Raw genomic sequence first — 13,157 nt, 5'->3', positions numbered from 1 at the left:
TATCTTTCAGTTTCGCTGCATTAAGAAAAATCTCTATATAAGCAAATTATGATAGTAAAATATACAAAATCATTAGTCACAAAATAAAGCACTTCAACACAGTCCAAATGAACTATTTAAAATTTACGATAGCACATAGCCTTTATAAAACAGAATAGTAAATATTCACTGCTAACCAACTTGAATAAAAAAGAAAAAAATCAAAACCACCAAGCAAAACTTGCATCAATGCTTAAGCACCTAACAAAGGTAAAGCATACAAGTTAGAAGACAAATAATGAATGAAAACAAGCATAAACTTTTTCTATAAGTCAGAATGATAAAGCTGAAGAAGCATAACTCAATTATAGTTTCAAGACAAAATATTAGCTTCAAGACAGAAAAGAAAATGTCAAATTAATGGTTCAAATTATAAGGAATTAATAATTAAGCTTATGTATATGATTTCATGTTATATATCAATCACATTCTATCTATCTATCTATCTATCTATCTATATATATATATATATATATATATATATATATATATATATATATATATATAAATTGTCTCAGAAGTTAAATTTTCAGGAATCACATTCTAAGAAAAATATAATTCTTTTTTTCTTAAAAAAAATACACTATAAGAAAATTTTAAAATAATTACCAATTTTAGAGATAGAAAGTAATTAATTATTATAATGAAAAATTTAAATGCAAATTTATAAACTATAAATCATTGATATGTATAAAATTTTATAATTGATTTGTAAATTAGTTATTAATATTTTGACTACCAAAAAATTTAGTGTCTAAATTGATCTCTAATTAATGATCAATTTATAAACTAATTTTTTTAATAACCTAAATTTTAGTAATTATTATTAGAGACTAATTTAATTATCAATTTATAAATTAATTATAATTTTTTATTTATAATAAAAACTATTTCATATATTAATAATATTTAGTTTATAAATTAATCATTATAATAACTATATTTGGTTTTTCCTAAAATTGATTACTATTTATTCATTTTCCTATAATGTAATCGGTTAAGTTTTATACTTTTAGAAATATTTAAGAAAAAAAAAGGTAAAGGGAAGTTGTAATAGGATTAGAAAATATAACATCTCACATGTCTGAGAATATATAAAAATAAAAATTTTATGAAGACCTAATAAAATAAGTTAAAGACTAACCCCTTTATATTTTAAATATAAAATCCAAATTAAAATAAACTCTCCTTTAATTTCATTTAACTAATCCGAAGAATTTTGAAAAAAAAAAAACTCTTACAAAGTTGAACTTTATTTAGAGATTTGAATTAAATATGTTTTTTTACCAATTCCATATTAACCCATATTAAGGTCTTCCCTGCAGAAAAAAAAAATGCCTTTAGAAGAAGAATTATTCAATTAAACTATAAATTCTAGGCTTAAATAGTCATTTGGTTCTAGTTTTGGTCGACTTTTTTCACTTTGGTCCTACTTTTGAAATTGTTTTCAGTTTGGTCCTACTTTTTGTTATATTTTTTCAATCAAGTCCTTTTTGCTAACACCGTTAAAATAGTTAACGGATGTGAACAGTAACCGCCACGTGTCATTTTGTGATTTTTTTTGATTTTTTTTAATTTTTTTTAATTTTTTTTAATTTTTTTTAATTTTTTTTTAATTTTTTTTAAATTTTTTTAATTTAAAAAAAATGTACACGTGTCAAGCCCATATCATGCCACGTGTCATTTTTGTGATTCTTTATTTTTTTTAATTTTTTTATTTTTTCTTTATTTTTTTTTAAATTTAATTTTTTTAATTTTAAAAAAATCCACGTGTCAAGCTAATATCATGCCACGTGTCAGAGTCAGTTTTTTATATTCAATTTGGTCCCAATATTCGTTAATTGTTTTCAATTTGGTCCTAATTCTTTTTTAAATTTAACATTTTTGTTCCTCTCTAAATTGAGACAAAATTTAATTTGTATATATTAAAATGCATATTTTTGTTAAATATTTTTAATTTAGAATTAGCGTTAGTTTAAAATTAAAACGAAAAAAAACAATAACACCATTAATTTAAAATTTTAAGAGGTTAAAAATATTTAATTTTAAACCAACTCTAATTTTAAATTAAAAATATTTAATAAAAATATGTAGTTTAATAAGAATATTTATATAACTACAATGAAGCCACATTTATATACAAATTATATTTTATCTTTGGAGAGGAAAAAAAATACTAAACTAAAAAAAAAACTAGGACCAAATTGAAAACAAATAACGAATAATAGGACCAAATTGAATATAAAAATATGATTTTGACACGTGACATGATATTAGCTTGACATGTGGATTTTTTTTAATTAAAAAAATTAAATTAAAAAAAAATCAATAATGACACGTGGCATAATATGAGCTTGACACGTGTACATTTTAAAAAAAATTAAAAATTTAAAAAAAATTAAAAAAAATTAAAAAAAAATTAAAAAAAATCAAAAAAATCACAAAATGACATGTGACAGTTACTGTTCACATCCGTTAACGATTTAGACGGAGCTAACGGAAAGGAGTTGATTGAAAAAATATAACGAAAAGTAGGACCAAATTGAAAACATTTTCAAAAGTAGGACCAAAGTGAAAAAAGTCAACCAAAACTAGGACCAAATGACTATTTAAGCCTAAATTCTATTACTAACCTGGAGGAAGTCATTGCTTCAAATCTATTAGCTTTCTTTGCGTCAAACACACAAAGTATGCAGAAGTAATAGCCATGCTCGTGAACCATAAGGACTTCCACCTTTCACTTCCTCCATATTTTCAAATTCATGGTTGTATGTAAATCTTATTCTAAATGGAACAAATACCATTGCACGGTGAACTAGAGGGATGATACCATCACAATCAGTAAATAATGTACTGAAAATTTAAGAAAATAAACTCTTTCATTCAAATCAATGAATTGGGAATTACAAGAAATTACAATCAGAAAGAGGGTGTTATTACATTGTAGTCTCTTCTTGACCACCTTGGTATCGAGTGTTGGAGATAATTCCAGCAGGTTTGCCAGCAAGCTTTTGTGTTTTATAGAGACACTCAGTAGCATCAAGAAAAGCCTAAAATTGAGAAGCCATCATTCCACATGTTATCTACAATTATGAGGAGCATCAAACAAAGCAAAAGTAGGAATAAAGGTGGAATTTAGTTTAGGAAGCATTGAGATACTCGCTCACTCTTTTAACCCTTAGGAGAGAAATCTACCCTGATGCACTTGTGTTTCTTCAAATCTGGTGACTGTTTCTGAATTGGAGAGAAGACAAGAAAATTTTAAGAGGCTACACAAAAAAGAAGGTCGGAGAAGAAGAGTAACTACTTATTAAATACAACTAATTTTCTGCAGATAAATAGTTGAACAAGTACTTTGTCAATTCAATAGTGTGACGCTAACTCTAAAGAGGGAAACACAAGATCTTGTAAATAACAATCAGAAATGGCAATAAAAAGTAAAAAAATGAGAAGAAATAATCAACTATTGAATATTTAATGACTCCAGTAAACATAGCGTTCAAAATTTAATGAAACTTAATTTTAGAAAAAATTTAGAAAATTAGAACATATTTGTGGAAATTCACTTCGAAAAATTAATTTACAAACAGGAACACCTATCCTCCTCTAGTATAGCCATTATTAAGAGTTAAGACCGCATACTCTTCCTATCTCAACAACATGGGAGAGCCAAATATTTGATCTTCAATTTATGCCAAGGTTACATTTTCAATTACCAGTGTTCATAAAAGATAACAGAGGACATCATATAGCACATTCTGGTTCTTGTTCACATCACAACTAATACAAATTACAAGTTACAACGACAGAAAATGAACTAGCAACGTAACCAAACCTACCCGTGGGAGTACCGTAGATTCCCCAATGGAAGAAACAATATTAGTTGCTTGAGCTTCAGCATCTGCCAACCATTGATACATGTCAGCCTTGTGCTTCCTCGTCTCCTCAACTCTCTTGTGATAAATGTCCAGGCATTCTTGCTCCAGTTGAAGAAGCATGTTGTCTCTATCATTGTTACTCTCCCCAATCTCATCCCAAAAAGAAAGAGATAAATAGTCTGCTACTGTAACAGATTATATGTTTCTGATGTCATAGTTTTCACCTAAAAATTTAAGGTTTTGGAATTATAATTTATCTATGACATTGTGACAAACACTTACCACTACCATAGTGCCATGACCTAGCCTTTCTGCTTCTTAATGCAGTGAGGAGAAGGCCAAATGAAAGGACTAGAGCAAACATCCCGTTAGCAAACCCCTATGAAGGTATGAACTGAATTGATTTTGGATTTTCTCTTTGTGGTATGGGAAACTCATCCATGAGTCCCTGAACAATTATGAAAACAAGGTGTTAAATTAATTTGTCCAAACTGCATTTCTAATTCAGGTACTAATATATGATTTGAAATCAAATAAAAGAGTTTGAGACTATGTAAGCGAGCCAATGCTCTAAACATCTCTCTGCATATCAAAGAGGGTTAAAAAATTAGGGTCAAACCCACACTCACTAAGAGACGATCACTGAGAGATGAGCAACGGCCAACGAGCACTGATCAACGACCACTGGCCGATGGGCGATAACGGAGACGACGAACACTAGCGGACGAGCGAGGACGAAGATGAACGCCGGTTTGATGGATCCAAATCTAACTTGGAGAATGAGCTTTCAGAACGCCAATTTGATGAGGGACCTTTCTGAACAAAAATGAAAATGCTAGTGTTTGGAAATTTAGAAAAAACTTTAGGAGAGTGAGTGTAAAACCTTGGACGGAGATGAGAAGATGAATGCTGATTTGATGAATCCAAATCGAGTTTGACAGAGCATTCTGAACAAAAACGAGAATGTGAGTTTGGAAATGTGTGGAAACCCTTGAGTAGAGCGAGAATGTAAAACTCTGGAGGGAAAGGTTAAAAAACTTAGGAGAGTTAAAGGTGTAGAAATCTACAGAGGTTATAAAACTCTTCAAAAAACAATTAAAATCCCCACTAATCTTAACACTTAGACAACTTAACACAACTATTTTAAATATTATTGTTTTGTGGAGAGTTTTTATAACCTCCATAGATTAACTCCCACTAAATAGTAATTTTTTTTAGTGGTAGAGCAAGAAAAACCCCTCGCCTTAACTACAAAATCACTAATCCACTCTCTCCCTTTTAGAGATGGCAAATAAACCCGTCCCCGTGGGTATTGCCCGAACTCGTTCCCGTTTTGACGGGGAATCCCCGCATTGACTGGGTATGGGTATGGGGAATCTCCGACTTTTTCAGTTGGGTATGGGGATGGGTATGGGAATGTACATATACCCGCCATAATACCCATCCCCGCCATATCTCCATTCTCGTTTAAATTATTAAAATATTCACAATTAATCAAGTAACCCCTATATATATATATATTTTTTTTTTCTATTTTTTTTTAATTATTTCATTTGTCATGAAACTCATTCTCATCTCCAATATATTTTTTATCTTATCATAACCTTTATGTAATTATGTTAAAATTATGTATGTTAATTAAAAAAAAATTATGCCTCACATTTGAATATTTATATTATTTTTTAATATTTATTTATTATAAATTTTCCTTTCACATGAGAATGTTTATACTCTCAATTTAAGATAATATAAAAAAAATTCTTTACTTATTATTATTATTATTATTAATTTTTGTTTAATTTGAAGAACTCTTTTGTTTCATTAAAATAATTTTCGTTATTTTTCAACCATTAAATATATATGTTGATATTTGAAAAGTTTTCTTAATTCTCTAAGATATTTATCGTCTTATCATACCTTAGTTATACATTTGATTTCCTTTGTGTGATTTTTTTCGATAGTCTCTCAAATTATTTCTAAAACACACATTTGTTAGTTTTTTAATATTTTTATTTATTGTTTTTATTTTCATCATGTAGCATAATATTTCGATATATTCTATCTAATTATTTTTTATTTTATAACTCATTATTAATCATAATGTAATTTTTTCACTTTAAATTCTGTTTGAAGTGGTTAAAATTATATATATATATATATATATATATATATATATATATATATATAATGATATTTAGGAATAGTATATGATAATTCACTACAAGAAAAACATGAAATGGTGACTGATTTAGTCAGTAAACCATATCAGTCACTATTTTTCGTCATTGGTGGTAGTAGTTGATTTATTGTCTGAATCAATGACTAAATTAGTGACCGATTCAATGATCGAATCTGTACTTGATTTAATGACCAATTTAATTACTAATTTATTTGTAATTTAATGACAAATTTTTTGGTCACTAATGATATTTCTATTTAATTTTAACCACTTCAAACATAATTTAATAATTAGTTTTGTAAGGTATTTTTCATTTTATCATACCTTAATTATACATTTGATTTCCTTTGTGCGATTTCTTTCGATAGTCTCTCAAATTATTTCTAAAACACACATTTGTTAGTCTTTTAATATTTTTATTTATTGTTTATTTTCATCATGTAGAATAATATTTCGATATATTCTATCTAATTATTTGTTATTTTATAACTCACTATTAATCATACTGTAATTTTTTTCACTTTAATTGTATAAATAACTTTTATTTACTACAATATAAAAATTTAATGTAATTGCTATGAATATTTTTTGTCACTATCCAACATATATTGAAGTTCAAAAGATACAAAATCTATGTCAAAATTTTATTATTATGTTTATTATTTGTTCTTTGTGTCATTTTGATTAAGTGATGTATTATAACTTTTATTAGTGTATAAAAAAGAGATTCATTATAATTTAAAAAATTGAAGTAAACAAACATTTAAAATATATTTTAATTTGAATATTTGTTTTCCTTTTATTATTATGTTTATTATTTATTCTTTGTGTCATTTTGATCAAGTGATATATTATAACTTTTATTAGTGTATAAAAAGGAGATTCATTAGAATTTAAAAAATTGAAGTAAACAAACATTTATAATTTATTTTAAGGTATTTGGCATCGAAGAAAATCCTCCTAATATTGAATATTTCATAATATTATGTTTTCTTTACCGTAATTTTTTTTCTTTTATAAAAATTAATATTGAAGTAGTTAGAACACAAGTACGGGTATGGGTACGAGATTATACCCGTCACCCGGTGAGGATGGGGATGGGAAAAAAATTTGATACCCGTTGAGTTTAGATATGGAGATGAGAATGAATTTTTTATGCAAAAATGAGTATGAGTATGGGATAGCGAAATCCGTCCCACCCCACCCGTTGCGATCCCTACTCCCTTCGGACCTGTCAATCAAAATCAATTATATGACAAAATATTCTCAATCTCAATCAATACTTTCAAGAATACCTTCTGAATTATAGAAAAGAGGCACGTGTTAAAGTGAAAACAAAATCAATGTCATATATAAAGCTTTAATCAATATTATATAATATTATATTTCAAATATTAAAATTTAATGAAATCCATTAAATATTTTTTCAATTTTCTCGTATACGTTTTTCTTTTTAGTTTCAAATAAATTTTAAGTGAGAGATAGATAATTGAGGCTTATCAGAACATATGCCAGTGTTACTTTTAATGTGCACAATATTATCAGAAAAATTAAATATATAATTAAAATTTTATGAAGACGAAAAATAAACATTTACAAAACTATTAAAAAAATAAATTTAAGCGATTATATATATATATATATATATATATATATATATATAATCTATTAGAAATAATTCATTCATTATAATAAATATTATCATATTTTTACTTTTAGTATAATAAAAAATATTATATTTAATACAAAAATATTAATTTTGTTTTCATAATTAATTAATATAATTAAGCATAAATTACGTGTTCTTATTGAATGAACAAAAAAATTTATGTCCAAATAATTTAAGCTTTATTCTTTAATTAAAAATATTTAATAATTTATTAATTAGATATTAAAATTGTTTTTTCTTAACAAAATACACGTAATAATTACTAAAAATAAATAAATTCTGTAATTTTAATAAATATATGAATATATTTAACTTTGAATAACCTGGATTATTAGTGAAATTAGAACATAATGAAATTAAAATTTTATGTTAAAGTATATTTTTTTTCTTATAATAAATAAATAAACGGCTGATGTGATGGTTCACCAACTCTCTAAGGTAGGTAGAAAGGCATAAAGTTGAAAAGTGAATAAAGAAAAAATTATTATTCTGTTATTTCCTCGTGTTTAACGAAGAATAGATTGTCAATTCTAAAATAGTCTTTTTTATTATTATTATTATTATTATGAATAATTCGATTGTAAATTAAAATTTTACGGAATAATAAAAATAAAGTTAAAGATTTTTAAAAAAAAATTAGAAATTCATTGTATAAAGTTTTTGATTAAATTAACAAGGCGACGAAAAAAAATTATACTTTAATTTTCATTGACTTTCATTTTATATTTACATGATTGAATGTAAATCATTAGTTGATGTAATATTATATTTATTTTAAAAAAATTAATGATTCACACTACTCATAAAATAATAAAATAAAGAATATGACTACAAAAATGGGAGTTGTCCTGTCAGAAAAATAAAATCAATTATTACATCAATTCATCATGGCTGCGGATCAATCGGTTAATCACATCTCACAGTATAACAGCTTTATAATATTTTTCCTTAATTATGAAATAAAAACTCATTCAAATGATTCTCCAATAAATAAAAGGCAGAAAGGTAAAGTTAGAGAACGAATGAGACATGATGAAAGAGTAATAATAGTAGGGTGTCCTGTAAAGTGACAAAAAAGCACCTGATACACATATATTTCAATTATTGAATGTTGAGCACAAGCATCAATTTCTGGTACCCATAACTTGAGACAGTGTTCATGTTGAATGAGTGATATCACTAATCACATACCAACAAGATGAAAACGCTAGAGAGGCAAATAAGAGTTGTGATGATATTGCTTTGCTGCGTTCATTTTCATGTCCAAAGCTGTGATGAAGTTGAAGATGGAATCAGCAGATCTCACTTTCCAGAAGGCTTCCTCTTTGGAACAAGCACTTCCTCTTACCAGGCACGTCTTTAGTGTTTACTTTGCTTTCTCTGCTTCCATAAACCTTAAAGTAGTTTTATTTTTCCTTACAGTGGTTCTTTTCCCTCTTCAAATATTGAAAATGGTGTTTCTGTTAATGGAATTTTCTGAAACGACAACAACAGATTGAAGGGGCACCCTTTGAAGATCGTAAAGGTTTGAGTAACTGGGATGTTTTTACCCATATACCAGGTTAAATAGTGCTCACTGGTCATTTCATCATTTCACTCTATCTTCATTGCTTCTGCTGCATATAATCACTAGTGCTTTTGATCCATTTTCAGGTAAAATTAAGAATAATGAGAATGGTGACATTGCAGATGATCATTATCATCGTTATTTGGTAACTATTAGTTTAGTATTTAGGATACACTAATTATACTTTGAGTTTGACTAATGCAAAGTACTAAAATTTTCGGCATAACTGAGATATCAAAGTACATGATAATACCAATGAAGTGTTCTCTTTGTGATGTTTGACAGGAAGACATTGAGTTGATGTCGTCTCTTGGGGTAGATGTATATCGATTCTCTATCTCATGGACGAGGATTCTACCTAGTAACTATCTAAACCTGCATACTAGTTCAGTAGATACCATAATCTTAATTTTCAAAAATTCTGCTTAATTTGATCTTCATTAACCTTAACAGGAGGCATATATGGGGACATAAATCCAAGTGGGATAATGTTTTACAACAAGATAATAGACAATCTGCTACTTAAAGGTGAAGTAGCAATGTCAATGTTCATTTGGTTCATTATATTATATCCATAGTTTCTACTTTGTGTGGACTTAGTTTCTTAGGAATTTAAGGTGAATTATAAACAAAATTGAATAAAAGTAAGATGAAAGAAGAATCCATAAACCTATACGAGTTTGTTCACCACTCAACAAAATACTGGAGAGAAAATTATGTTGCAAACAAGTTTTAGGATTACATTTGAGTGCAGACTTACATTACATACTATTTTTATAAGATTGAGTTAAATTTAAATTCTATTTCTTAAAAGATGCTTCGTACAATTTATTTAAATAAACTATTTTATAAGATAGTATTACTGCTACTCTAAATCCATTAAGCTGTACCTAAATATAAACATGTACTTGGTACAGGGATTGAGCCTTTTGTGACAATAAATCATCATGACCTGCCACAAGAACTGGAAGAAAGATACGGTGGTTGGCTTAGTCCCTTAATACAGTAAATTTACAACTCTCACTTTTGTTTACGCGTAATGTATAATAAAGCTAAAGGGTTTGAGATTTTATCAGTTTTTCTATGAAATATCTCGCATGATTCAATTAACCAACTTCATTAAGTGGATGAGGAACAAGACTTTGTTGCTGTGGTTGGAAATCACCATGCAGAATCCCCCACATAATCATAGTGATACTTTTATAACTGCATACTTTCTTTGTTGTAGGAGAGATTTTGTTCATTTTGCTGAAATCTGTTTCAAGAGCTTTGGAGGCAGGGTTAAATATTGGACCACCATCAATGAGCCAAGCCTGGTTACAATCAATGCTTATATGAAAGGAACATATCCCCCTGGTCACTGTTCTCCACCCTTTGGAAATTGTTCTGCTGGTAACTCTGATATTGAGCCTCTCATTGTCATGCACAATAGGTTGCTGTCACATGCCAAGGCTGTTGAATTATACCGCAAACACTTTCAGGTAAAAAAGAAAGTTCTCACGTACAATTTGTTGTCACCTTTTAGGAGAAAGAAGGATTAAAGGCCATGATTGTATAGTTTGTTTAATTAGTACACAACTCATGTTAAACCAGGCAAAGCAAGGTGGAACCATTGGCATTGTTGCACACACCTTCATGTATGAACCATTTAGAAATGAAGAATGTGATAGACAAGCTGTGAAAAGGGCCTTGGCTTTTGTCATAAGCTGGTAAGTTGTTAACAAGTGCCATTTCATACGTGCAACATAATCAAAAGGGTTTTAGCTTAAAATATTTTCTTTTTCTGCTCTTTTTGCTGATATGAAGGGTCTTAGATCCCCTGGTTTTTGGTAAGTACCCAGATGAGATGCACTCTATCCTTGGAAATCAGTTGCCAGTGTTCTCTCCTGAGGATAATAGACTCATAAAAGGCAGCATAGACTTCATTGGCATCAATCACTATGGTTCTCTCTATGCCAAAGATTGTTCCCTCTCAGCTTGTTCTCAGGGAGCTGATCATCCAATAACAGGTTTTGTAGAAACAACTGGAATCAGAGATGGTATTCCAATTGGTGAACAGGTTCCCTAATCTATGTTTTCCTTTTTTGAACTTTTTTCATTGTTTTACGTTGTGAACTCAAATGTTTGATCAAGGAACAGACATTGAACATAATCTTTCATGCAATTTCTTTTGTTTTAAGCAGACAGGAATGCCACCATTCTTTGTGGTTCCAACGGGCATGGAGAAAATTGTTGACTACATTAAGATAAGATACTATAATATACCCATGTACATTACAGAAAATGGTATCTCCAAAATCCCATTTTGCTTTAATCTCTGTTCTTACAATGTTTCAAACCTGATAATCAAAGACTAATGTGTTTCTGAGTTTTAGTCTGGTTCTGAGGAATGAGTTTATTAACAAACTTTGGATTGTTAATTCAAAATTGTTTCAGGATATTGTTCACCACTCAAACAGAATGTGACAATAGATTATCTATTACAAGATTTCAAACGAATAGATTATCATAAAGCCTATCTCGCAGCTCTGCTCAGAGCCATAAGGTGAGTAATGAGGATAAACATATCTGCATCATCCATGTTTAAGGTTATTTTGGATGATTTGTTTGCTGAGAAACAGTAATTTTGTGATGTATAGAAAAGGTGCAGATGTAAGAGGATACATGATATGGTCATTGATGGACAACTTTGAATGGGCAAGAGGGTATGACATGAGATTTGGGCTTTATTATGTGAATAGAAACACTCTTGAACGAATTCCAAAACTTTCTGTTCAATGGTTTTCTAGTTTCCTCAACAACACTATCAACACAAACACAAGAGAAGATTTGAGATTTGAAGATGCAACATCTTAGAGGCAAAGATGTGAGAAATGTTGATTTATATTGTATTTGAACTGCGTCGGCAATTTGGATTAAAATTCATCGATCATGAATATGATCCATTTATTGTTTCATTTGGAATCTGTCAAACATAGTAGAAAAGTTATATATTTAAGTATTTATCTGATCTTTCTTTAATAGATGTGAAGATGATTTTATTTACTTACCTTGAATGATGGGATGAGCATGTTTTATATTCTCTCATCTAATTATAATACTAGAATTTTTACCCGTACAACGCACGAGTTTATTAAAAAAAATGCATGAGTTTATTAAAATAAATTTATTGGTATGAAACTTGAAAGATATATTGGAATAAGGAGTCAAGTTTATTATTAGTTTGAATATTTTACTATTAATATTTTTATTTATTATTACTATGGTAGAGATAACCTTTCTTCCCAAATAATTAACTCTAAATCTTGTATCATTACAAAAATTATTTGTTTGATTAATGTTTTTTAAAAGCATGATGGAGTTTTCAATTTAATATTATGATTGGGAATCCCTGAGCATTTAATATCTTTGAGAAACTCTAAAGTAAAATACTCACCATGAATTTTTTGATTTTCATCATATTGGTAAGGAGTGTTTGAACTTAAATAAGTTTGTTTGTTCTTCACTATGTATCAAAGATAGAATGAAGTCATTTACTTGTTTAATAAAGTCAATTGTTATAGCCCCATCACAAACGATTCATGATATTCTTAATAGACCAGGATAAACAAAGTTTACTAAAAAAAAAAGTAAAGGTGTTTCAGATTCTTGAATTAAAAGATCCAATGTTATACAAATATTGCCTTCACCATTTTCATTCAAATCAATACCTCCATCTCCAATTTGTAGATTTCAATCAGTAAATTCTTTTATAGTTCTTGCACTTTGATTTGAAATTGTAGTCTTAATCTCATTTTTTTTTATGTTTTAGAACTGTGCAATGTT

General features: G+C 28.1%; 2 protein-coding genes across 14 annotated transcripts; one reads left to right on the top strand and one right to left on the bottom strand.

Moving 5' to 3' along the window:
• LOC114183524 (65-kDa microtubule-associated protein 5-like) lies at positions 1 to 4,958 on the bottom strand. Of its 12 annotated transcripts, none has more exons than XM_028070569.2 (6): positions 4,801 to 4,958; positions 4,547 to 4,733; positions 4,200 to 4,365; positions 3,879 to 4,102; positions 3,235 to 3,273; positions 2,900 to 3,089 (listed from the first exon to the last, which is right to left on the bottom strand). In XM_028070569.2, the coding sequence occupies exons 3-6, from the start codon at positions 4,279 to 4,281 to the stop codon at positions 2,976 to 2,978; spliced, it is 459 nt and encodes a 152-aa protein (XP_027926370.1). In that variant the 5' UTR covers positions 4,282 to 4,365; positions 4,547 to 4,733; positions 4,801 to 4,958; the 3' UTR covers positions 2,900 to 2,975. The 12 variants fall into 12 exon arrangements, 11 of the variants coding, with proteins under 11 accessions (XP_027926370.1, XP_027926371.1, XP_027926375.1 ...); XM_028070570.2 differs by having other exon boundaries at positions 4,547 to 4,729; positions 4,801 to 4,951; XR_003604385.2 differs by adding an exon at positions 1 to 15 and having other exon boundaries at positions 2,673 to 3,273; positions 3,879 to 4,122; positions 4,547 to 4,949.
• Positions 4,959 to 8,832: 3,874 nt separating this feature from the next.
• LOC114186319 (beta-glucosidase 18-like) lies at positions 8,833 to 12,353 on the top strand. Of its 2 annotated transcripts, XM_028074377.2 has the most exons (13): positions 8,833 to 9,116; positions 9,260 to 9,326; positions 9,419 to 9,477; positions 9,618 to 9,693; positions 9,786 to 9,860; positions 10,250 to 10,337; positions 10,561 to 10,813; positions 10,926 to 11,041; positions 11,139 to 11,391; positions 11,516 to 11,618; positions 11,769 to 11,877; positions 11,972 to 12,037; positions 12,122 to 12,353. In XM_028074377.2, the coding sequence occupies exons 1-13, from the start codon at positions 8,964 to 8,966 to the stop codon at positions 12,186 to 12,188; spliced, it is 1,485 nt and encodes a 494-aa protein (XP_027930178.1). In that variant the 5' UTR covers positions 8,833 to 8,963; the 3' UTR covers positions 12,189 to 12,353. The 2 variants fall into 2 exon arrangements, with proteins under 2 accessions (XP_027930178.1, XP_027930177.1); XM_028074376.2 differs by having other exon boundaries at positions 8,938 to 9,116; positions 11,972 to 12,353.
• The last annotated feature ends 804 nt before the right edge of the window (positions 12,354 to 13,157 follow it).

The sequence above is a fragment of the Vigna unguiculata genome, chromosome 5 (assembly GCF_037176805.1).
Source record: "Vigna unguiculata cultivar grain cowpea cultivar isolate G323 ecotype 2 chromosome 5, ASM3717680v1, whole genome shotgun sequence".
Lineage (NCBI taxonomy): Eukaryota > Viridiplantae > Streptophyta > Magnoliopsida > Fabales > Fabaceae > Vigna > Vigna unguiculata.
The sequence above is the reverse complement of the archived record's forward strand: the minus strand, read 5'-3'. Positions and strand labels throughout refer to the sequence as shown.